General features: G+C 32.9%; 1 protein-coding gene across 1 annotated transcript in view; it reads left to right on the top strand.

The window, feature by feature from the left end:
* Positions 1-24,923, top strand: part of LOC123660016 (adenylate cyclase type 2-like) — a 113,977-nt gene that overhangs the window by 76,754 nt on the left and 12,300 nt on the right. Inside the window, exons 4-11 of the mRNA XM_045595158.1 lie at positions 8,962-9,174; positions 17,659-17,786; positions 18,698-18,856; positions 20,806-20,938; positions 23,044-23,239; positions 23,490-23,657; positions 23,900-23,989; positions 24,771-24,898. Of these exons, the coding sequence (XP_045451114.1) occupies positions 8,962-9,174; positions 17,659-17,786; positions 18,698-18,856; positions 20,806-20,938; positions 23,044-23,239; positions 23,490-23,657; positions 23,900-23,989; positions 24,771-24,898 (1,215 nt within the window). The remainder of the gene's footprint in view (positions 1-8,961; positions 9,175-17,658; positions 17,787-18,697; positions 18,857-20,805; positions 20,939-23,043; positions 23,240-23,489; positions 23,658-23,899; positions 23,990-24,770; positions 24,899-24,923) is intronic.

Raw genomic sequence — 24,923 nt, 5'->3', positions numbered from 1 at the left:
TCTAAAAAAAAGTGTGCGTGTAATTATGTACGCACGTAAGAAGTTATACGTCATTGGCTAGCTAACTTTACGTTGCTAACTTCTTCTTCGTTGACTAGCTAACATCAGGGTGTCGTTTTTTTTCATGACGGTATGCGCGCGCATCGTAAAAATTTTCTCTTCTAATTTTTCCCTTACGCGCCCATAAGAAGTATAACTTCGAAAACTATGAATATGATTTGAGTTCGTTATTCATTTATTAACTAGGATCAGGAATTCTATAACATGTACTAAAAATGTAACATTTTATTGTTTTTAAAAGTACCGCGACAATTATCATCAAGTTTCTTATCATTTAATTGCGAAGGTTATATTCGAATCAGTTTCGTGTAAATGACTTAACACTGCATTATTGTTTATTTGCAAAATTACATCGACTCTGTTTGATTATATTTTATCGATTCTTTAAGTGCTACAAAGATTATACTTATCGATAACAATAGTGATTACCTGATAACATAACGTTTATTTGATAAATGGCTGTACTGATGTTTGAATTGGTAGGGATTCAAATAATTAATAATAATTAATATTACGACAGAAGTACCTTTTAAAGTTTGAATATATTTATATATTTAATATAAAGTATTGACAACACCACTTACATTATAAATGTTAAAGTTTGATAGAATGGATACATTTGTGTTTGTTACTCTTTCACGCAAAAACTACCCATCCCACACTTCTTATTTAGTCCTCTGCCCAAAGGTTGCCTGGAAGAGATCGCTGTATTAGCGATAAGGCCGCCTGTTGCAGCTGATGCAAATTTTATTTTTATATTCCATTTGTTATGCTGTTAAAACCTTGTATTAGTGTGCGAAAGTGTAAATAAATAAATAAATAAACTACTGAATGAATTGTAATGAAACTTAGTATGTAGAAAGCCTAATGTATACTCGTAGAATAATGCATAGGCTATTCATCCGGAAATTCCCACGGGATCGGAAATCATGTGGGTGAATCGACGAGGTGCAACTATTCTGTTAAAAATACAAGTTGTTGTAACAAGTTGCCTACAACATGTTTTTAACATCCGCACACACAATGTACAATAGAGGAAAAATAAGTTATTAAATACTTCAAAATTATAGTTTACATTTTGCTTTAAATCCTTGAACACTTTGAATAATATTATGTACTTACGCATATACTCAGTAGTTTGTGCAAGTATATTTTTTGCTTTTTCAAAGAATTTCAATTACAAATATTTTAACGTCTTAGAAATATTATGAATCGGTATGCTGGAAGAAGACGTCAAAAACTTAATAGTTACATGCACACGTACTTGCACTACATACTTACAAATATGCACTCTCTGGTTTCCTCTTCAGCATCTTGCAGTCCACTGCTGTACGTAAGCCTACCCAAGTTCGCGCCAAATTTCCCAGTTCTTCGCAGTCTCATCCAAGCCCCACCGGCGACCTCACGTTTATTGTTGGCCTAGCGGGCCGGAGGATGTCCCACACTGCGTTTGAACGTCAAACGCGGTCACAAATACACTCTAAGAACGCAAAAATGCTATCATATAATTTGTTATTTTTCACTTCCTACTATTGATTTTTACTATAACTTGTTTCATACAGTAAATTGTTAAGTTGTTTTTTATCTAAAATGTGATTGATGTACGTCCATAAATAAACGTTAAATGGGCCGATAAGAACCTCTTTTATAATATCTACGAGATAGTTTGCACGCTAGCCTAAATGATAACGGAGGCATGTACGTATTCGTACATCAAAATGTAGATAACTTTAAAAAAACCGTGTCAAGTAAACCTAAGCAATTTAAAAAACAAACAAATTAGTAACCCGGTTACAGCATCATGTTATGTTTATTTACTTTGTTATAGCTTTTATAAATATAACCGTCATATTAAGGGCGACAATCGCTCTTGATAAAATGCGATAAGTTTTAAGACTTTAAAGTATTACAAAATTTTATGCAGGTCATATCGGTATTAAAGAGTGTAATTTATATCAAATGTTTATAATGCAACTTTTAAAAATAACAAAGTTATGAAGTACACCGACAGGACACCAAAACTCACTGAACAAATACTTATTGGTGTTTGACATACTCGTAGAATGAAATAGTTATTAAAAGTTTATATTGATAAGTATGTAATAGCTATAGTCATATTTTCGATTCAATATTACATTAAAGAGAAAGATGTTTGGGTATATTGACAGTTTTTTAAAAGTTTTTTGTAAGGCACAGGAGAAATTTTCCTCAACCAGTTTTGGTGTTGCAGGTGTCTATAAGCTACGGTAATTGCTTAACATCGGGTGAGCCGTACGCTTGTTTGCCGACCTAGTTATATATATGTTGCAGTCAAAACTCTTAACCAGTCAAAAGCACTATTGACTAGCAAAATCAGTCAGAAGTACTTTTGACCGTTTGCTTTAGTCAATAATACTTTTGACTAAAATAACAGTTAAAAGTATTTTTGCCCAATGGAGCTGGTTAAAAGTACTTTTGACTAAATGATTCCGTCAAAAGTGGTTTTGACTGGCTGTAGCAGTCAAAACTCTTAAAAAGTTATGTGGTCGATAAAAATAACGACAAACGCACATATAAACTTTTATATTACTCATTATTAGTGGAGAACGTGCTGACATTAGAACAAAAATGAGTGACTACGAAAAGAAAGAAGGCTTTTTGCAAAGAATTTTAACGATGGAAGATATGAAAGATAGTCATTTCAATGTGATGACAAAAGAAAAATTTGAAAAGTTTGCAATAGATGTGGAAGACGCGAAATTTAATGAAAAGGAAACACCATTACAGTACACTAGACTACAACGCTTTAACATATTGAAGTTTGTGGTATAAAAAAATTAGTTACCAACACAGAACCTGTCAAATATTATTGCTGGCCGAGGAAATCTACGACATTATTGATGCTGCTCATATTTCTATAGGGCATGGTGGTCGCGATAGACTTAAGAATGAAACGGTAAAAAAGTACGCTAATGTTACAAAATAAATGATTAATATATATTTATCAATGTGCGAAGTATGCCAAAGGAAGAAAAGCAAGAAAAGGATGGGTCAGGTTTAAAAACCGATCCTGCACACTGAAATGAACAGCCGCTACCAAGTCGATCTGATTGACATGCAGTCGCAAGAAGATCGCGGGCATAAATTTATTATGGTTTATCAGGATCATTTGACTAAATTTATTCACAGCTAACGAGTTAATAGTGCTTTTGACTGACGCTTTTCTGCAGTTAAAACTACTTTTGACGGAGAGCGTCAGTCAAAAGTATTTTTAACCGCGAATTTGCAGTCAAAAGTACTAATAACCAATAATTTTCAGACAAAACCACTTTTGACCAACTTGTCCAGTCAAAAGTACTTTTGACTGATTTCGCTAGTCAATAGTACTTTTGACTGGTTAAGAGTTCTGACTGCAACATATATACTAGCTGATCCCGCAAACGTTACTTTGCGATATATTTTATTGAACCCTTAAACTCCCCCCCCCCCCTTATAACTTAGGCGTATGAAAAATAGATATTGGCCGATTCTCAGATCAGACATATGACATAGATGCACACAAAATTTCATAAAAATCTGTCCAGTCGTTTCGGAGGAGTATGTTAACTAACATTGTGACACGAGAATTTTATATATAAGATATATGATAAAAAATAAAAATAAAAAATTAATAAACAAAGAGTAGCTGCGGATTTTTTTGGTTATTCTTCTATGTAGAATGTACATTACGAATCGGTGGCAGCTTTAAATGGACAAAAATTAATTTATTAACGTTAAATTAATTAATTATTTACAATTTGACCAACGACAATTTAAAAATGCTTCTAAATACTACTGAACAAAAAAATATATTTTATTTGTATTATCAAATTCTTTTAATGTTATCTTCGGCAAGAAATTATAGCACAATGAGTTATCTCGTCAGAGGTATTACGTATCAGTATTTAATGTTAAATTTGATGAGTCAATGACGATAGTCATAAACCCATAACGCTGATTGAGCATCATATCTGAGCTCCTAATCTAATGAAGCAGGAAATCAGTACTCTAATTTTGTAAATACTCGATTGTTATTGGGTTCCGGTGCAATTTTTAATCTTTCGATTCATTTGATAAGATGACATTTAATGTTTTTAGAAGCATCACATACAAGTGAGGTAGTTAAATTTCGCAAATGGTAAATAAAACGCCTCAGAAGAAAACCCAGAAAAATAATATGTCTATTTAATGTATATATAATCTTGCATTATTTTCATTTCTCAAAAAGATGCTGAAGGAAATGCGTATCCTGCAAACAACCGATCAAAAACAACACACAGTTAAAAACGAGCTAATCATAATATCCAAAAAATTTGCTGTTTTTCGAAAATTTCCTTCGTTTTCAAAGGTCCATACAGAAACATTATTGAACTAGTTTAATTCGTTCAAATCTTTTTTCATTTCTAAACACTTACAAATGCCAAAGTAATTGTCTCAATTTGATCTGATAATCTTTCATAGAGTTGATTTAGATATATGTAACATCCTATAATTGTGTTTGCTAGCAAACGAAAAAAACCGACTTCAGTTACATCGACAGGTAATACAACGTAAGGAGACGAAAAAAATTAACAAACGCACTACGATTTTCGCTAGATTTCTCTGGTAGTCCATTATCAGATCCTGGTTTCCTTATCATGGTACCACCCTTGGAATATCTCCTTTCCAACAAAAAAATAATTATCAAAAATAAAATATATATATACGGTCGAATTGAGTAACCTCCTATTGTTTTCTAATGTTTACGCGAATTATACTCATTTAATGAAACAAATGTTTCCGGATTTTATCGTGGTTTATTATTAACTTTTGATTCCTGACGTTTCGGATACTTTGCAGCAACCATGGTCACGGGAGGACTGAGGTGTCAGACGTCCCAACGTTACAAAGTTATTCGAAACTACCCGACATACATCAATATCTTATATACTCCTATCTACGCAGAATGTGCTAATTGAGTCTTTAATCTGTTAATAATAAACCGCGATAAAATCCGGAAAAATTTGTTTCATTAAATGAGTAAACTCCTCTTTTTTTAAGTCGGTCGAAAAGAAGGATTTTCATGAACTTTAGTTCGACCCACCTATACCTACCACCCTGACCTATAGTTTTACACATTGAGTTCCCTTGTAACTGCTGTTATTTATTATACGTGTAAGGTCATTGCCAATATCAGATAGCCCTTTTGTATGCCCTATCTGGTCTTTTGCGTTTTAAAAGGAGATAAAAGAACAAGTAATAATTAAATTGAAACAATGTTTTTATTAACGAACTAGCTTCTTCCCGTGAGTTTCCGTGACTTCGTTCGTGTGGAATAGTTAATTTGGGCTAACGTTAACTTGTAACCCGCACTCAAACTATTCTTAAGCTCTCAAAAGGAAAAAAAAAACCGATTTTGAACAATTCTTCATTGGTGCTCCGGTTCTATTGGTCTTAGCGTGATGATATATAGCTTATAGACTTCCTCAATAAAAGAGCTATCTAACACTGAAAGAATAATTAATTTTAATTAAGGACCAGTAGTTACTGAGATAACCGCGTTCAAGCAAACAAAGAAACAACATCTTCAGCTTTATAATATTAGTATAGATGCGATAGTATTCAGGAGCTGTTCTTCAAATTCTATTGGCTTATTGGCTTATAGTAGTGACAGAAAAACACAGATGATTTCGTCAAAATCACGTCATTATCATTATATTTTAGTATATATATTATATTGAGGATATCACAATGGTAACAAAATAAGCTCTTCGCTCAATCACTGCCATCTTTTATAGGGGCATATTCTCGGTCCGATAGGAAATATCGTTTTAAGATTTTGTTACAGTCGACATTTGTCGTTAAGGATACCTTTTTATAATTTGTAATCGACAAATCCAATGCCAAAATAAAACAAGGATGGGAGTTAATAAACTTGAAAATTATTAGTTTTAATAATTGGGTTATAAATTATTGTAAGCTATGATAAATATAGTTACAGAATAATATTAAAAATGTTCTGAATAATTTGAATTCATTAAATGACTTTTTGAATTACCAAAATAAACCTACAAAATCTTAATAACAAGTAAATGATAATCTTGTTTACTATAAGAGAACCTGGAAAACGTTATTTAATCATTGATTATTTATTATTATTTTATGTTAATACCGTTATACAGTCTGTGTTTTAAACAAATTTAATAAATAGAAACTTAATACTGTCTATAATACGTGAATAGAATCATGACATCACAGTGAACTCGATAGTTCAAAAAATATTCTTCCAAAAAACCGCAAACAATTTTTGTCAAAAATAAATTCCATCGTTTTTATAATAAAAAAAGGTGTTTGAACTCAAACCGAGCTAATAAAGGAAAAAACCGTAACTTAATAAAATAAAAAAGATGATCAAAACATCGTTTCCAATTATTTGCATTGAAGTTCGCTGTTTGTTCAGATGAAATACAAACGTGTTTTATTCCGAGCGTACGTGATCTGTGATTATTTGGGTCATTGTTAATGAACCGGTTTGGATGCGTGACTAAAAAACTTCACGAGTCTAAAAGATGATTCAAATCAAACTCAAATGTATTCTTTTCTAGTTCAAACGTTTGTATTTATACTTGGCAGTGCCACTATAATTAACTTACATCTTTGTCAAGCGATGGCAGTTATGATTTAAGTTTGATTTTATTTCTGGCCACTCTATCATCACTATCGCTAATTTTCTACTTCTATGAATTGTAGCTTAACTTAATAATGATTATAAAATTAATGTTTGATAGAAAAAATTGTGATTTTTTCTATTGATAATATTCGTTGTAAAAATTTCATTTGTATGCGTAAAAACAATAGGCAGATATTTGGTATATCTCTATGAGATGCATTGGTCGTGTATATAATTGAGCATATTACTTATAATTATTAAAATTATACCCACATTACGTTTGTCATCACATAGTGGTGTAAGAATCCACCGCACCGGAAAGGCGCTCTGTCCTTAGTCACGTAGTCTTGATACTTGCGTGAAACAATTATGAGGTTATTATGTAAACAGTCTTGAATCATGCGAATTTCACGCACACCAAACGTCATCTGTCAACGATAATTGAAACAAGATTTATCTAGAACGTTGATTGTGTGTTTGTTTATATGATAACGATGTAGTAACGAGAAATCTTGTTACTTTGTTCGCGCTAGAGTCGACTCTGACACCTGTATTGTTGCTTGAGTATACTTTTGTTATTTCAAGAGCGATACGTCATTTTCTATGTATAAATTAGAATTCCTTTTATCTTGCTCGGAGTCGGTATATTTTGTTAAGCAAAAATTTCGTAACAATTATGCAATATCAATTTATGAGTGGAGTTCTTTGTTAGATGAATCTCTAGACTAAGAAATTCTTAACTTTTAGCTTTTACCAGTTCATATTTTTTTATTATCATGTCCGTAAGATCAAAAAATATTATTCATATTTTATCAATATATAATTAGTATTTAAATATAATTGTCAAAAAACACGATTTACTAAAAATACCGACCTAAGCTCGGTCACCCATGTAATTTGCATTAAATGAAGTCTTCACTCCTACAAAATTTTATAGCAAGTCGACTGCTGTCATTATTGCTATTATACTCGTACATATAGTAGCTATATTAGTACATGTATGAGATTATATTGTGTTGACTTCGTGTTTGTTTGTTTAAAATTATAATTTGTAAATTTTTTTTACAGTCAGTGAAACATGGGTTAGAGCCAATTTTATATAACAGGAGAGGCTTTTGTAACAGGTGGCCAATGGTTGATTAAATTTTTTTTTAAATGGGTACGAGAGCGAGGATTAGTCCGGCAACGTGGTTATGCATACACTTACTATACGTAGATATACTGATTACTTTGTGTTTTTGTGTAACGTAATAGATTTATGTGACGAGGTTTTATAAAAATTGATAACACGTATTCATCTATAACGAACTTTTCTTTAAATTAGTCCCTGATCTGCTACAGACCCAAACAGGTACAAACTGCAAAGCTTATAACTGCTTATAATTATGTAGTTCATACTTTTGATTATATTTATATTGATTGAATTTGAAATGAATGATTGAAATGACACATTTTGCATCCATGCTCCTAGGGGGATTGGGGATTGGGTCGGCAACGCGCTTGCGATGCTTCTGGTGTTGCAGGTGTCTATAAGCTACGGTAATCGCTTACCATCAGGTGAGCCGTACGCTTGTTTGCCGACCTAGTGACATAAAAAAAAAATCAACGACAAAATGAATAGTAAAATCGTCTTAAATTTAATTTAAGAAGAAGTCTTAAAGAAATCTTTATATCCCTAAGTGTTTTATTTAGAGATTCTTCACCATACGAGACTTGATTGTCATTTAATTCCCATTGTTACTACTAAGTATTGGTGATTTATTTACATGCTGATAATCTATTATATCTATGCTGATAATCTATTAAATCTATTGTATTAAATATTCTCAATAATCCGACTCGTATCTCACTCCGCTTAGACCGTTTTCATTATTTTAAATGTAGTAAATTATGATCGCTATATTTGTTACAGATGGTACTTTGTTATTACATAAAAACAGAAGGTTTTGTATCCTAATTAATTATCATCCTATACAAATATGATAGAAACAAACTAAATAATTATAAAGTTGCAAATTATAAGCTTAATGAAGTTTAAATTTTTTCAAATTTTCTTCTTTGCCCAGAGAATCGGCATGGCGATTTAACGGGGAAATGCTACCAGCATTCTCGTCACTCCACGCACACAGAATTGATACCGCAACGTTTTATAAACATTTAGTGCTTAAGTTTTGGATTGTAAAGATGTATAATAGTCTAAAATTTTTAGTAATAATATATTTTTTTTGTTTCAGGTAAAACGTTCCATCATGCTCAAGATGGCGGAATCCTGTGTGGACAGTTCGAAGCAGACACGCTTCCACGAGATGCATGTACAACGTCACAATAACGTCAGCATCTTGTACGCGGATATCGTCAACTTCACACCCCTCTCAGAGAGGTTGAGCGCTTCTGACCTCGTGAAGACTTTGAACGAACTCTTCGGACGATTTGATCAAATTGCTCAGGTACTGTCAAATTGATTTACCGTATCGGTATCGGTTATGTTTGATTAGATGTATGTACACTATTTCTCTAGAGATGTGATTTAATAAATAATATAATACCAAAAAGTTTTTTTCCAAAATTGATTTTTACGAAATAAATATTACAAAAAAGAAAATAGGTATTAAAGACAAGTATAATATATATAAAGTATATTGTAATTGAAATTTAGTTAGTAAAAATTATTTAATGTTTATTCGTAAATCGAGTATAAGACTATTGGGTAATAAGAAGTCTCCTACCAAACATTACTCGTTTTTCTAGCATTTTCACGTGTACTCACATTCGCGCACTACTGCGCGATACTGCATTCGCGCTTGTATTGGTATTCCAATTATAATTATAATCTATATATCTTATTATAGGTATAAATAAAAATGTATGTTGCTAAGCGCATAACTCGAGAATGGCTCGACCAATTCGGCTAATTTATTTTTTGTTGTTCCTTAAGACTCACGGAAGGTTTTAATACTTAAAAATAAATTTAAAAAAATTAAAAAAATATTTAAAAAATTAAAAAAAAATTACAATTAAATAGAACGAAGTCTGTCTGGGCCACTAGTAATACATACGAGTAAAAAATCTTAGCATATAACGTCTCGTAAAAGATCAATGCCTTATATCACAATCATATTACCTACAACTTTATTGTTTACAAGAAAAAAAAAAAAAAAAACAAAACCACTGTGGAAAAATCAAAGATTTTCTATGCCCACTTATATAACCATAAAAAACTAAGGTATAAATATAAAAATAAAATTCGGTAACTGTGTCATTTCGGTTAAGTACTATTTGAGACAAATATATTTTGTTTTAGAAGTACAGGGTTCAGAAATATAATCATGCTATCCTTATTTGTAGCCGAAGTCGTTCTAAGAAATTTGACCAAGCAGTAACGATACAAAAACTCTACTTGTACTCTAGTTACTTGCCTTGGAATATGTGTTATTCCTCTAGGGCTCAGAGAATTGGGAGTGAGTTATCACCTGTCATATACAGGAATGAGTACCTGAATTATTAAGGCAACCAGACCAGCATTTTGTTCCTATAAATCACAGAATTGATATGATCACAAACTAGTTAATTCCAAGATCTTCTCTCAGATAATTATACGTCATTGTGGTGTTAAATTTAAGGCAAGCGTTGTCGAACGACATGCCTTGTTTGGTACAATTCTCATGTTCTCAGACAAACTTTGCTTAAGATACATTCCCTACATCAAATAACATTGTTGCCGGTGAGCTTGTGTATACTGGTAGATTTACAGCCAAATATTAAAGTTTTGTGTTGATGTTATGAAGTTTTAGTAATATTAACAAAGTAAGAGATTTACGTATTAACATTACAGGTAAGTTTGTTGAGATATATTTCTGAGATTTTCGATGTTTTTCTAGAATTTTAGTTATAATATTATTTCATCAATTTTTTGATATAAATAAGATGTAACGCATATAATATTAATAAGGTACAAGTGTTTATTTTACGAGGACAGGATGATGGTACCTCACTCCAGCCTATCGCAGTCCACTGCTGAATATAGGCCTCCCCAAGTTAAGATAATAATTATTTTGTCTTCGTAATTCATAAGTAATTAATATAAATCTGGAATATGTTTCTATAACAAAAGTGCAAACAAAATGATAGTACCCATGATATAGAAAATATGTCGTATTTATATATGTTTAGGAATAATATAAGAAAAAACGAACAAGAATCGTGTTTCTAAATTCTTTGCGATAAAACTTTCTATGCAAATAGTAGATACCCGGATTTAAACCTAAAATCCCAGATCGATTCTTATATTGAAAAAAACATCGAAATACAGTTGTTATAAGTAAGTCGGCTGAGATATGTTTATCCGGAATTCCGTGCAACAAAATAGAGCTTGTAACAATAAATGACAACATAGCAAACAATACATTTGGAATGCTAGAGTATGAACGTATGAAGACGAATTAATGTATGAATAGAGTATGTGTGTATGAAGTACATGTCACACAGTAGGTATGTCGTGGTTTTCGGGGCGTCGCGGTGCATGCTAACGCGATCTCGTGGCATCCCACTAGGACGATGAGGTCAGGCTGGTTTTTAGTGGGTAGTCTGGCGCATTCTGTCTGCGTCAAGAGCCCCACACTTTCGTCGCTTCAGGGCGGCGGGGTCAGTGCGTAAAGGCATTTTCCAGCGAAAAAAAAAAGGTATGTCGTGTGATAACACGCGTGCTTTACGATCCCCTAAGAATCTTAGGATAAAAAGTATCTATATATTAATACGTGAAGCAAAAACTTCGTACCCCTTTTTACGAAAATTACGCCGACGGAGGAATATGAAATTTCGCACACTTACAGTTTATATAAAGAAGAAGTGCAGAATGCTAATAGTTTTTTTAATTATGCATAAAAATTAAATTAATTTAAAAAACCATTATACACACTACAATGTATTTGACACATACACACACGCTTTTTATACTTTTTTGTTGATTGTCAAAGTCTGTAGTCAAATCTAAAAACTTAAAAAAAACCGAAAACCGAATATAAAAATCATCATATCAAAAATTTCGATCTAGCGGGTACATCGTTCCATAGCTTAATTGGCTAGAGCGCCGACACGGTCAGTCGGAGACGCGGGTTCGATCCCCGCTGGAGCGGTCAATTTTTGATATGATATTTAAAAATGTTTAGAATTCCTAATGTGTGGGTAACACAAAAATAAAATCGTACATATTAACTCAAAAAAAAGTTCCTTATTTTCATAATTTTTGCGTTTTCTTTAATTTAAATTTTTAATTATGGTCGATTTTCGACCTCTGTGCGACCACTAGTTATTATTATTATTCTAGATTGCAAACTATCAACGTATCAAGTTTCATTACAACCAGCACTGGTTTTAATATGAAAAAGTAACAGGCATCCATCCATCTTAACAAACTTTTGCACTTAAAATATTAGGGAGATATAGGCGTGTGTATATAACGAGACGGATTTGGCAGTTTCACTCACGCTTTTGAAATCAATTTAATATTAATCAAGTCGTCATTAACAGTTACAATTTAGCTTTTGTGAGTTTTATTTTACTGCTTAGGAGTCATTCAAGTATTACCTACGTAAGCAGATTTTTAGTAATTTTTAACTTCCTCCTATCCTTGTCAGCGAAAATCAAAATCAAAAACAGCTTGATTCAAATAGGCTCCAAGAGCACTTTCGAATCGTCATTTTACAAATTAAAACTTTAAAAATTAATTATTATATTTGTAGAAGTAAAGCTACCACCGATTCGGAATATAGATTCTGCAGAGAAGAATTGCCAAGAAACTCCGCAGTTACTTTTAGTTAGAAAATCAGCAAAACCCTACCGTCTCCCCCCTATGCTTACGTAAACATTGGTATGTATATTTTTAATTTATTCAGAAATAATAAATAAATTTTACTGACATAACCATCATCTAGACCCCCCGGCACCCATGTCATCAAAATAAGCAAAACATAGACCCCCCTTCGGTGTTTACGTAATACTTGAATGACCCCCTATATTCCTATAGCATTATCAATAAATAGGATTATTAACTCAAAAGTTTAAGCTTCAAGTACACTCATAGGATTTGTAACTAGAATTTAGAAATAAATAATTAAACTTGTGGCAATTTACATAGTAAAATAAATCTCCCTTATTTTATTTGCTTAATTAAAGTGCAATTAGAATAGATTTGTAGAGCAATTAGTTCGTGATTAAACGAATGGTCTAAAAATATTTTATCGGCCATCAATTTTCATTTCAACGTACAATACGTCTTTGTCCGCCTGAGTTTTACTGCAGACTTGTGACAATACAGAGATATTGAGATTTGGTATTGACAGTCGAAAGTAATCTGGACCAACCACCAATTATTTAATATTATCACATTAAATACAGTGTTTTGTAGAGCCAATAAGTATTTACTAGTTTACAACTTTTTTCGATGTAATAAATTTTAATAATATTTTATTTTTAAATTTTTAATGCGCATAGGAGTTATTCTCTTCATTAGGAATGTGTATCAGAACAAAGGTTTGTTAACATCGCTTAGTCCATATTCTATTTATTATTTTCCTATAGTTTTGGCTAGATACGATGCTGTGTGGATTAGACAATATATAATGAATATAACGCATGTTTTATGATATTCTTGAAAAGGTTCCCGTTTGTAAAATTCTCTATAAGTTTAGTGCTCTGTGCTATCACACGATGAGTGACAGTATTGTTCTCTCTGTAAAGGAAAGATAGCTTGAACATTATCGTATGCTGCGTTCAGAACAGAGTTTTTATAACATTTTTTTTATTCGCAATTCAAAAGTAATTAATATAAATTTTTATTAAAATATGTGTCAACAAAATGATAAGCAGATATGAATATTACTATGGGGTAGTGTTGTTGAAAGTAAAGTTAACTGATATAGGGCACAGTAGGAAACATCCTGCTCAAAATCTGAAGTAACCCGACTGGGGAAGTACCTGGACTTGATTTGTTTATTTCTAACAGAACAGATATAAATGTATTCATTACTTTCACATTTAAACATGTCCAGTATTATGAGATATATCTGGTCTATTCTGAGTACAAACACACACACACACACTAACGTCTTTTCCTACTGTAAGCACCTTAATGCTTGTTTTATAGGTAACAGCCGACTGGTATATAACTATATTTTTTTCCATAAACATAGGTATAAATAATACATAATTATGTATATACCAGACTCGGGGTGGGAATCGAACCTACAGCCCCCGGAGCAGAAAGCAGTGTCACTAAAAACTGCGCCGACGGGCTAGTCAAAAAGATTGACTTAAGATGCTAGCTTATAATGTATCATAGTAAGTTTTAAGTAGTGTGGCGTAGGTGTCTAAGAAAATTTGAGTTCGCCAGTTTACAAATTTTCCACTTGAACGGAATTATACGCAAATTAAAAGTTTTGTTCAGAAAAACTTTAATAAAATAAGATTAAGAGAACTATCTTTTTTGGTATGTTTACCTATCGACCATGACTGCTGAAATTGTCGTTCCACTAACGTAAAAACGTCACGGGCATTGTAGGGCAATTTTATAAATAGAACGCATATTTGAGATCTGCGTGCTCTCAATATGGCGGCAGTCAAAAACGTGCAAAATGTGAGAGTGTGAGGCGCATGGATTGGAGTAAAATTTAATTCAACATGGATTCACGTAAATTTATCGTTGCGGTTTTGTCAGTTTCAGGATTGTAATAGTATTTGTTTCGTCGCTATCGTCGTTTTTTCGAACCCCTAATATCATCATCATCATTCCAGCCTATTGCAGTCCACTGCTGGACATAGGCCTCCACAAGTTCGCGCCAAAAATGCGCGAACTCATGTGTGTGTTGCCCATAGTCATCACGCTGGGCAGGTGGGTTGGTGACCGCAGGGCTGGCTTTGTCGCACCTAAGACGCTGCTGCCCGTCTTCGGCATGTGCGTTTCAATTCTGTGTGTTAGATGGTTATCCCGCCATCGGTCGGCTTCTTAAGTTCCAAGGTGGTAGTGGAACCTTGATATTCCTTAGTCGCCTCTTACGACACCCATGGGAAGATAGGGGGTGGCTATATTCTTTGGTGCCGTAGCCTCACAGTACCCCTGACACTTTTTGGTGAAATCCCTCTCTGACCCACCAAAAGTTTGTAGATGAAGTGGGCGCAATTTGGTCGCGACGTTCAGTGACGTTATCTATGATGTCGAGCGATCGCTCGCGACGACCACGAGCCTTATGTGGAACGATACAGAGAGTGTTGCAATCGTTGCGGGCGTTTACTGGAACGTTCTCTATAGAAAGAAGAATAAAAACACAGGTCAATTAAATTATTCATAGCAGTCTTAGTAGTTATGTGTAAATGCTAGTTTCTTTACAATACAAAAGTATTGTAAAATTTTTAAATGGGTAACACGGTTGAATCTTTAAAAATGTTTCTGAAAAAGTTGGGCATTTTTCATTTCATAAGTTACTTAGAAATAGTATATATATAGTAATATATATTAGAGAATTATTAATTATCATATATTGCATATATTTGTAAGAAATTATGCTTCGTAATTTTTTTTAACAAATAAGACGACTGTGTCTGAAATAGTATATTTGATTACAAGTGTGAAAAAGGCTGTCATTGCAAAGAGTTCCGACAAATGTCTACCCGAGCCGAGGTGCAACCGAAGGCGAGGGTTGACAGTCGGAACAAGTTGCAATGACGGTTCCGCACGTGTACTGGACGACTATTTTTAATACAGTTGCGAAAAAATGAAGCAATTTAATAAAGAAAATTTCTGAAAAATGGCGCCAACCGTAGAATATAAGCAGAGTTTTTTTTTCTTGACCCATTCTGGTAGGCAAAGGGAACTATGCCCATACAGCCAAGTCTTCAGTAGAAGTTTTTTATTGATATGAAATGAAAATGAAATTTGATGAGATGAAATGAAATGAAACCTAACCAAACTCATTCAATCAAATCATTAAATCTGATATTGAAAAAAATTAGTAGCTTCTTTTTAGAAAAATACGTATTTGCATGAATCATAAAAACTTCTATGATTTTTTTTTTGTAAAAACTTGATGGTTGGTTTTTCTTTTTAATAGACATTATTTTGACAGTTGGAAAAGAGAACGCATGAGTTCGGGAAAGGTAAAAAAAAGCACGAGTTACATACTCGTGCTTTTTTTAGCCCACATCCCCAACGCTATACGTCCCTGCAATACGCCAATTTTTGAGCAACTGTATTAAAAAGACATAAACACTCGTCACCAAAATTCGATTATCATTTGAATTTTACTTACTGTTATTATCAGAAGTCACAAATGAACCGATCACATTTTTATGTAAATAATAGAAAAGCACTGAATTTTTATAAGGTTATCAACGCGAACCGTTTTCTCTTGTTGGAATTAAATGAGTAAAAACCAATCTGAAATTCGTTTAAATAAGTCGTCATCTGGCTATTTAATTATTTAAAGGTCAGCAACCTCCAGATACGTATTTAAATCGTTAATAAATTTACTTCGAAATAGAATTGTGATTGATTTTCTAATTTGATGAGTTAGCTAATCAATTTAATTTACAAGTCTCTGAGTACACGACACTATTGGCTTTAAATTTACATATCACCATTTAACGACGCTATCGATGACGAACATTCTGGTGTAGTGATATGAAAAGTTCAATTAACGCCTAAATGTTCGATTACCGTTTAGAGGTCACTTGCTTTTATACAAACATTAGTTTGTCTATAAGATCGCCTTGAATAGCACCCAGATCGGTCGGTCCCGATCCGTTAGGTATTATTGATCTACTTTTTATTATTAACCAAATCCTTACTAATCTATACTAATATTATAAAGAGGTAAAGTTTATAACTTTGTTTGTATGTAGGGGGTAATCTTCGCAAATACTGATCCGATCATGAAAATTCTTTCACTAACAGAAAGCTACACTATTCATGAGTGACATAGGCTATATTTTATTGAAATTGAACAAAAAATTCAGTAAATAAGAAAAAGATTAAAATATAATATCAAAATGGTAAATAAACTAGCGCCATCTATCGCTATTAGGAAACAATTTATTAGTCTTTCGACGTTATTAATTTAGTCTTATTTTAGTTTATCGACGACGTTTTCTCGATTTTTGACAGATGGCGTTGGAGCAACATATTATTTATTTAAGTGCTATAAAATTTGTTCTTTAAAGTATGTTATTTGGTTAATATAATAACAATTAACGCCCAACGAAGTGGGCACGGCTCGGCTAGTTTTTAATAAAGGGTTTTTATTTGTATTCTTTCTATATCAACATACCCTAAATAGGGTTCGCCTTTATTTTTTTTTATAAAATAGTTGTATATTTATTAAATTCAACGTTTTACTTAAACCATGTTTAAAAGTATTTTACATTGTAGGGTTGTTTATTTTTTTAATATTTTCAATTTACAAAATATCCAGCTTATAAATTCCTTTAAAAGTTATTCAGTTGTCCACTATGTTGGACAACTGATAACGAAACTTAATCATTGAGTAAGCATTACTATCCGCTTTATAGGACATTAAAAAACCCTACTTTCCGGGTAATTTTATATTTTTTATAATATTTCTAAATTACATACTAAATGTCACTTCGTTTTTTACCTTTTTTCAAACAAAAACAATATTGCCTTCATTATTTGCCGGTTTAAGGGTTAATCTGTTAATAACTTAAAATGTTACCAAAACAACTCAATGAGGATGAAAATTTAATATTTTTATTCTCATTGAGTATGATAGAAAAAAGCTTTGGTAAAATTTAAGGTGTGAGTATTCTATTCAGTTATAAAACTATCATGATTATAATGTATTTTGATGTTTATGACTTACGTAATTTCCCCAAATTAATATATTTCTTCCTACTTTCTTTATTAAATACTTACTTATTTTTAGGAAAATCAATGCATGCGAATCAAAATCCTCGGAGACTGTTATTACTGCGTGTCCGGACTTCCCGTTTCGAGGCCCAACCATGCGTACAACTGCGTCAACATGGGCCTGCAGATGATAGAAGCAATAAGGTATGAAATATCTTTGTATATGTACCTAACATTTATTGAAATAAAACTTCTTAACGCACGCTTGTCTCGGTGAGTAAGCTGGTGAATGCGTGACGAAAGCGTTACGAAAGGTGTGATCGGGCGAGGCGAACGGAAGTTGAGTAATAAGCTAGATTCAGCTAAACAAGTTTTACTTCAGACGTGTGGTCTAAAGCAGTCGTTCTTTTGTAGTATATTCGTATCAAAGAAGTAAAATATTTTTATGTAAGGAATAATTTAGTTGTAGTAAAGTTCACACAGTTTTGGGTTGAGCTAGTTACTGAGTCGAGCTCATTAGATGCGTATTATTATTTGTTTTTGTCATTAAATCAAGTATTTGGAAATAGCCACAGAGGGATAATTTTTTGAGTATATAATTGTGTACGTGTTTAGGTATTTTTATTCTATTGCATTAGAATAGAACAAAAAATACCTAGAGACAACGATTGCTTAAAAAATATATTTTAATATCATCATCATCATCATCACTTCAGCCTATCGCAATCCGCTGCTGGACAGATCTCCACAAGCGTCCTCCACAACTCATGTGTGTTGCCCATAGTCACCACGCTGGGCAGGCGGGTTGGTGACCGCAGGGCTGGCTTTGTCGCACCGAGACGCTGCTGCCCGTCTTCGGCCTGTATATTTAAAAGCCAACAGTCGGATGGTTATCCCGCCATCGGTCGGCTTTTTAAGTTCCAATGTGGTAGTGGAACTGTGTTATCCCTTAGTCGCCTCTTACGACACCCACGGGAAGATCGGGGGTGGCTATACTCTTTACTGCTGTAGCCATACAGCTAATTTTAATATAGACGTCCTTAATGTGGAATTAGAGGCCAAGTCACTATGTTTCTGTATCTAAAACTACCAATCATAACAATTAATCTTTACAGGTTTGTAAGGGAAGCTACTGGCTTCAACGTTGACATGAGGATTGGAATACATACCGGTAATGTGCTGTGTGGGGTTCTTGGTCTACGAAAGTGGCAGTTCGATGTCTGGAGCGATGACGTCACACTAGCAAACCACATGGAATCTGGTGGTATTGCTGGGTAAGTAACACATTGTTTTTTATTACATTATAAGTACGCAAGGTTCCAAAAAAATCCTTTAACAATTGAGTAATTTCGAATATCATGTTTGAAATTAACTGATTACAATGATGATTCTTAAATGTAAGAAATTGGGCTTAAATCGCTGAGACTAGAAACATACACGCAGCAACACACTTGACAGCAGTCAAGTGACGTATCTTTTAACTAAAAATAGTCAATCCAACAATAATCGCGTAGTAATTGCGCGATCGATTAAATGGCCCTAAAATTCTATTACATATATATCAATTCCTGATCACTTCTTAATTGAAGTGATATACATTTTACTATGAAATCAACTGAAAAAAATTATAGGAGCAAATGTATAATTTTATTTTCAACAATATCATATCGAAATAATAGATGCATACGTGAAATGGAAACTGAACTCAGAATATTGATTATAATCGATGCAACTTTGTCATAATTCTCTATTCAAACACTCGCATGTAACACGTACAGTAAATAATAGATTAAATTTTTTTCGTATGCACTTTTAACGATAATCCAGCGAGCACGTACTCATCACAAATAGATTGAAACGGACGGGAGTATTGAAATATGGCATATGAAATGTGAGCATAAACTCAGTTTACAGCTTATGCATATGCATAAAGCGTGCATTTTCACATCAAGTATGGAATATTGAGGTCGTACTATACGTTGGTATACCTTGTACAGTGCTATATGCCAACGTTACGAAGCGGCTTTTCTAAAAGAATGCCAATCATGTTTTAAATATATATATATAATAATTTGAGTTTCTCGAAATATCTTCAGAATTTGAAATAAATAGTTAAATAAGACCTTATGTATGCGAAGTTTTTAATTCTCTAATTTTATGTTTTGTGTAATGTATTCGATAGAAACTTCTTTTTTATTTTTAAATAAATAATCTTACGTAAAATTAAAACTCTTCAGATACAGAATTATTTGCTTCTTTTAGGATTTTTTTATTTATAAATAAAAATTCACAACTGTTAATTTTAGACTACTCTAATGAATAAATCTGTAAAACCCAGCACGTAATAAAATAACATTATATTTTATGTATATATTTAACGTTTACGGTGTTTTATGAAACAATCCCCTGTCATGAAGTACAAAAACGGGTTCAAATTGAAACACCGCGGCCAGTTTTAAACATAACATTGTTTTTGTTTTTTGGTGTCATGTTTTTTGCGGAAGCTTTTATCGTTAAAAGCGGCGTGTCATGAAAAATTTATTAAATTATTTAGTGGCGTGTATGAAATAGAAACCTACTTAACTTACTATTGAATTTTATTATATACATCACTTAGAAACGATTTACCTAAGAGTTATTTTATATCTGTTAAGCAAAATCAATTTTATTTGTGAAAGTGAAAATATTTAATTTACTTTTTATTTTTAAGGTTGCTTTTACAGTACGAAATAAGCAACAAAAATATAATATAGATAGTTTAAGTTTATTATTATATAAATATAGTAGGTAGTTTAAATTTTTCCTTTGCAAATTAATATTTACATAATCGTAGTATACTTCAGTCAGTCAGTCAGTTCAGCCTATGGCAGTCCACTGCTGGACATAGGCCTCCCCATGTTTTGCACCTGATATCCCGGTCTTCCGCAATCCTCATCCAGCCTACAACGGCAATCTTAAGTGTATCGTCGGAAGACGTCCCACCCTGTGTTTGCCAACACGCGGTAGTACATACGTATGAAAAATTCTCGACTAACTCTTTAGAACATGCAGAGTTACTTAACATCTTCCTTCACCTGGAATGCAAACTGATAAATGGTGCTGCAGTAGAGATAGGCTGTAGTACTAGTTTAAGTTCGAGATTAAGAGTGTTTTTTTTTATACACCCCCTGTCTGGAAACTCTAAGGCATACTTGCTTGATGTTTATCTCTCTTCTTCTTACAGTCGCGTCCACATAACTAAATCTACAATGCTCCAACTTGGTGGTAAATTTGAAGTGGAGCCTGGTGATGGTGCGTCACGGGAAGGCTACCTGGCTGACCACAAAGTTGAAACGTATTTGATTGTACCGCCAAAGGTAAGTAACTTGGCTATCTCTAATCATATATCGGGTCTATTATTATCTATACCTGTCATGAATATTGTTTAAAAGTATTTTTTTACATACAATTAACCGTATACCGATCCCCCTAGGAGCTCTGGTCACCTTATTCACAACAGGAACACAATAATGCTTGAAAGCAGTAATATTTAGCTGTGGTCTTCTGTAAGGTCGAGTCCGGCTGCTCCATATTTTGTGCAATATACTTTTTGTGTTGTGTCCTACCTCAGTTATTTCAATTATAGTTAAAGTTACACAATATTAATTTACACACAAATCATAAGAAAGACGCTGTTAGCTTAATTACTTGAATCAGCCTGTGAACCTCTTACTGCTGCTTAAATTATGAAAAAATTTTGAAGTGGCTTAGATCTCATATTGGAAAAGCTTAAAAAATAATCTACATAATATATTATAGTTATAAACTTAAATTTATTTTAATATCAGTTATTTAGTAAGTTATAATATATATATATACGTATATTTTGAGTATATGTAATGTTGATCCTAATGTCGGGTCGTGTGGAATCGAATCAAGGTAATATTATGGGCATATCGATGAAATTTCATATCTAGTTGATAACGTACTGGGAATACGATAGTAATTGGGTTTACGCGCTAGCGTTTCGACCCTACATTGTACACATATTAAATTTATTTTGATTTTCATTGAAAATTCTCTATCCATTTATCTATCACAGGGCTTTTGTATGTAAAACACATGTTGTATGACTGTAATAACGAAAATACATGATAAATATTTAATTCGGGGGTTTAAAGCGTGTATTTTTACGCCTTTAGCTGAAATTAAAAATATTAGTGCTACGTATATAATAATTGGCCTTGCTTATGATTGCTGTTGGCTAGCATAAACGCCTAGCTCTTCGATTCACCGCTTGAAACATATTTTTTATATTTTTTTTGATGATTACAATATAAAGACTGTTGGCTGACACTAGTAAAAGCCATTAATCTAACGAATAAATGAATTTAATCTCTGTTAATTGTTTGTTTAGCTATTTTTTTAGATAGAGTAACTTTTTAAACTCAAATTACAAAGTACGAAATAAAATAAGTCATCCTTTGATCTCCTATTCGAACACCGTAATTATTCTTCCTTGTAATTATCACAGACTTTCACAATATCACATCTCATCAAAAATTCAGACCTGCAAAATTCTTTTTTGATTACACTTATTAAGCCATTAAGTCCATTTTAATTTTCATTATAATATTATATTTCAAAATCTATCAATTCCTAATTATTACAAACTTTTACTACTAACTGTTTTAATTGAAATGATTTAGAACAATGAAAACTATTCTTTTTTTGTATCGTATCCATTATTTAACTTTACATAGCTTACCTTAGTTAATTTGACACAATGGGATAATGCGTATTATGCCTCATCAAGCAATGCAAATCGGATCAACGTTGATGTAACCTGGAAATAGCTTTGGCTTCGCAAACATTCGAACACGTATCGTGTTAGTTATTTGCATGTGTGAAATTCAAATCGTCAATATCGGGCATGGCGTGTAATCAAATATGAAAGTTAGTGATTTAGGAACCATCTGGGAAATATGCTTTATTTGCATGTTTGCTTTTATTAATGTTGAAGAATTATTACGTTGTGGATTTTGATATAGAAATAATTATTTGTTGTCATGTAAATATTTGCTTCAACTAAAGCTTAATTAACAATCCTATTACTAAAATTATGCTGCCATGTGTGTACAGAGTAATGGCAGCAGGTTCAATGTCCGTTTGTGATATACATCATTCTAAACGGTAGACTAGTTTTGTAGTTCGCTTTTAATTCTTCCTGGACTTATATTGTTTTCTTTGAGCAGATATACTACACATCGCTTTCGGTCGCTTAGACCGAATATAAAATCATTATATTAAAAATCTCGATCTAACGGGTACATCGTTCCATAGCTTAATTGGCTAAGGCACCGACCGACACGGTTAGTCGGAGATGCAGGTTCGATCCCCGCTGGAACGGTCGATTTTTGATAAGATATTAAGAAATTGTTTAGATATACTACAGTATTCCTATTTGTTTGCCACATTTCAGAGACTAGGGATATCCGAGAATGGACGTCTATCAGTTTGCACCGTGGACCGTAAGTCTAGCATCGTGTCTTCAATATACCAGGACGTGTCACCGACAAAGCCCAAAGAGAACATTAGTCCCTGTCCATCTCAGCATAGCTTCGTTGATCAAGAAGGACCTAAAGTGACGAGGGTCGAGTCGATGAGGAATGCTGGAGGTAAGATAAGGAAGAAGAAGTCACTTATGAATCTATGGTATTTTCTGTAGTGTTTTATTATTCAAAAAGTATTTTAGTGAGTAGTATTTCTTAGGAGGAACATTTGTAAGAAAACTTTGATAGTATAAAAGAAAGTACGATTGTATAAAACATACAATAGTTAACAATAATAAAATTTTATGCCATGCCTAAGTTAAAAACTTACTAAACTTCAGAAATCGAGGTAATTGTTTTAATCTTCAAATTTCAGATCTTAGCAGAAGAGCATCAGTTAAGGTAGATGGACCTAAAACAGTGGCATTTGATAACAATAACGCCGCAAGTCCCGGCGAAGCTCTTGGAAATGGAGTAGTCGTGAGCAAACCAAAAAGTCGAAGTGGTTCTATCATTGGAGCTATTAGTCCGATTATGGGAACAGGTAATTACGTTGGAAATTACGTATATATTGTTATTAATATTTACGTTGGAAATAAAATATAGAAACCTGTCAATTCTAATATAGTCGTAATTATAGCGATAAATAATGTTGAAAGAAAACGTATATGTTTACCAAAAGCCAACCAAAGAAGAGTATAGTTAATAAAAAAAAGGCATAATAATATCTTAGGAGTAGTAGTGACAAATGGTAGTATATTTTACTTATTTGACTTTGTTCTTCAGAACTTGATACAGAAACTTCACCAGTGCCAAAGGATATCGTCCAACCTTTTTATCTTCGGATGCTAAGTACTATGTCGGTGGAGTCTTTAAGTTAGTTTCAAATTAATAATCCCCCCCATAGGCATGTTAGCACTACCATTGAAATGAAGTGATTGTGAATTAGTTCACCATAATATGATACTTAAATAGCGACCCGTGACGTTACTTCATAAATTCCAAAGAAACAATTATTTGACTAAAAATAGGTAGTGGTTTTGTTACTTGAAAATACCATGATATAGTTTCCAAATCCTATTGTAACGCATGCATACCTACATTTATATACACGTGTTGTTAATTTCTGTTTAGAAACGTACCTTATCCAATTCATTTTGAAAAATAAATTTGTAATGGGTAGGGCACAGCAGGAATTTCCTGCTCACAATATGGAGCAGCCCGACTGAGTGAGTACCTCGACCTTACAGAAGATCACAGCTAAATAATACTGTTTTCAAGCAGTATTGTGTTCCTGTTGGTGAGTAAGGTGACCAGAGCTCCTGGGGGGATTGGGGATTGGGTCGGCAACGTGCTTGCAATGCTTCTGGTTTTGCAGGCGTCTATAAGATACGGTAATCACTTACCATGGGTGAGCCGTACGCTTGTTTGCCGAACTAGTGATATAAAAGAAAAGGAATTTACTAGATTTAAGTGGAAACAGATAAATATATATAAAATATACTCGTAGTTGAACTACCACTTAAATATAAAATTTAGATATTTGCAAAAAGGTTGACAAAATATTTTCCTGGTGGTTATAAGCCTCCGATTAACCATAAATCTCTGGTTATATATCTCTGGTTATAATATTTTTCATCCATCTTATCAATTTTAGCCACTCCTGGTGTGCCTACAAGATCTCGACCTTCTAGCAAGATGACTAAATACGTCGAGTGTTGGGGCGCTGACAAACCATTTGCAAATATAACTGACTCTACTTTGGCTAAAAATATAGGAATATCAGTAAGTAGTATCCATTATTACAAGA

This window comes from Melitaea cinxia, chromosome 14 (assembly GCF_905220565.1).
Source record: "Melitaea cinxia chromosome 14, ilMelCinx1.1, whole genome shotgun sequence".
NCBI lineage: Eukaryota > Metazoa > Arthropoda > Insecta > Lepidoptera > Nymphalidae > Melitaea > Melitaea cinxia.
The sequence above is the reverse complement of the archived record's forward strand: the minus strand, read 5'-3'. Positions and strand labels throughout refer to the sequence as shown.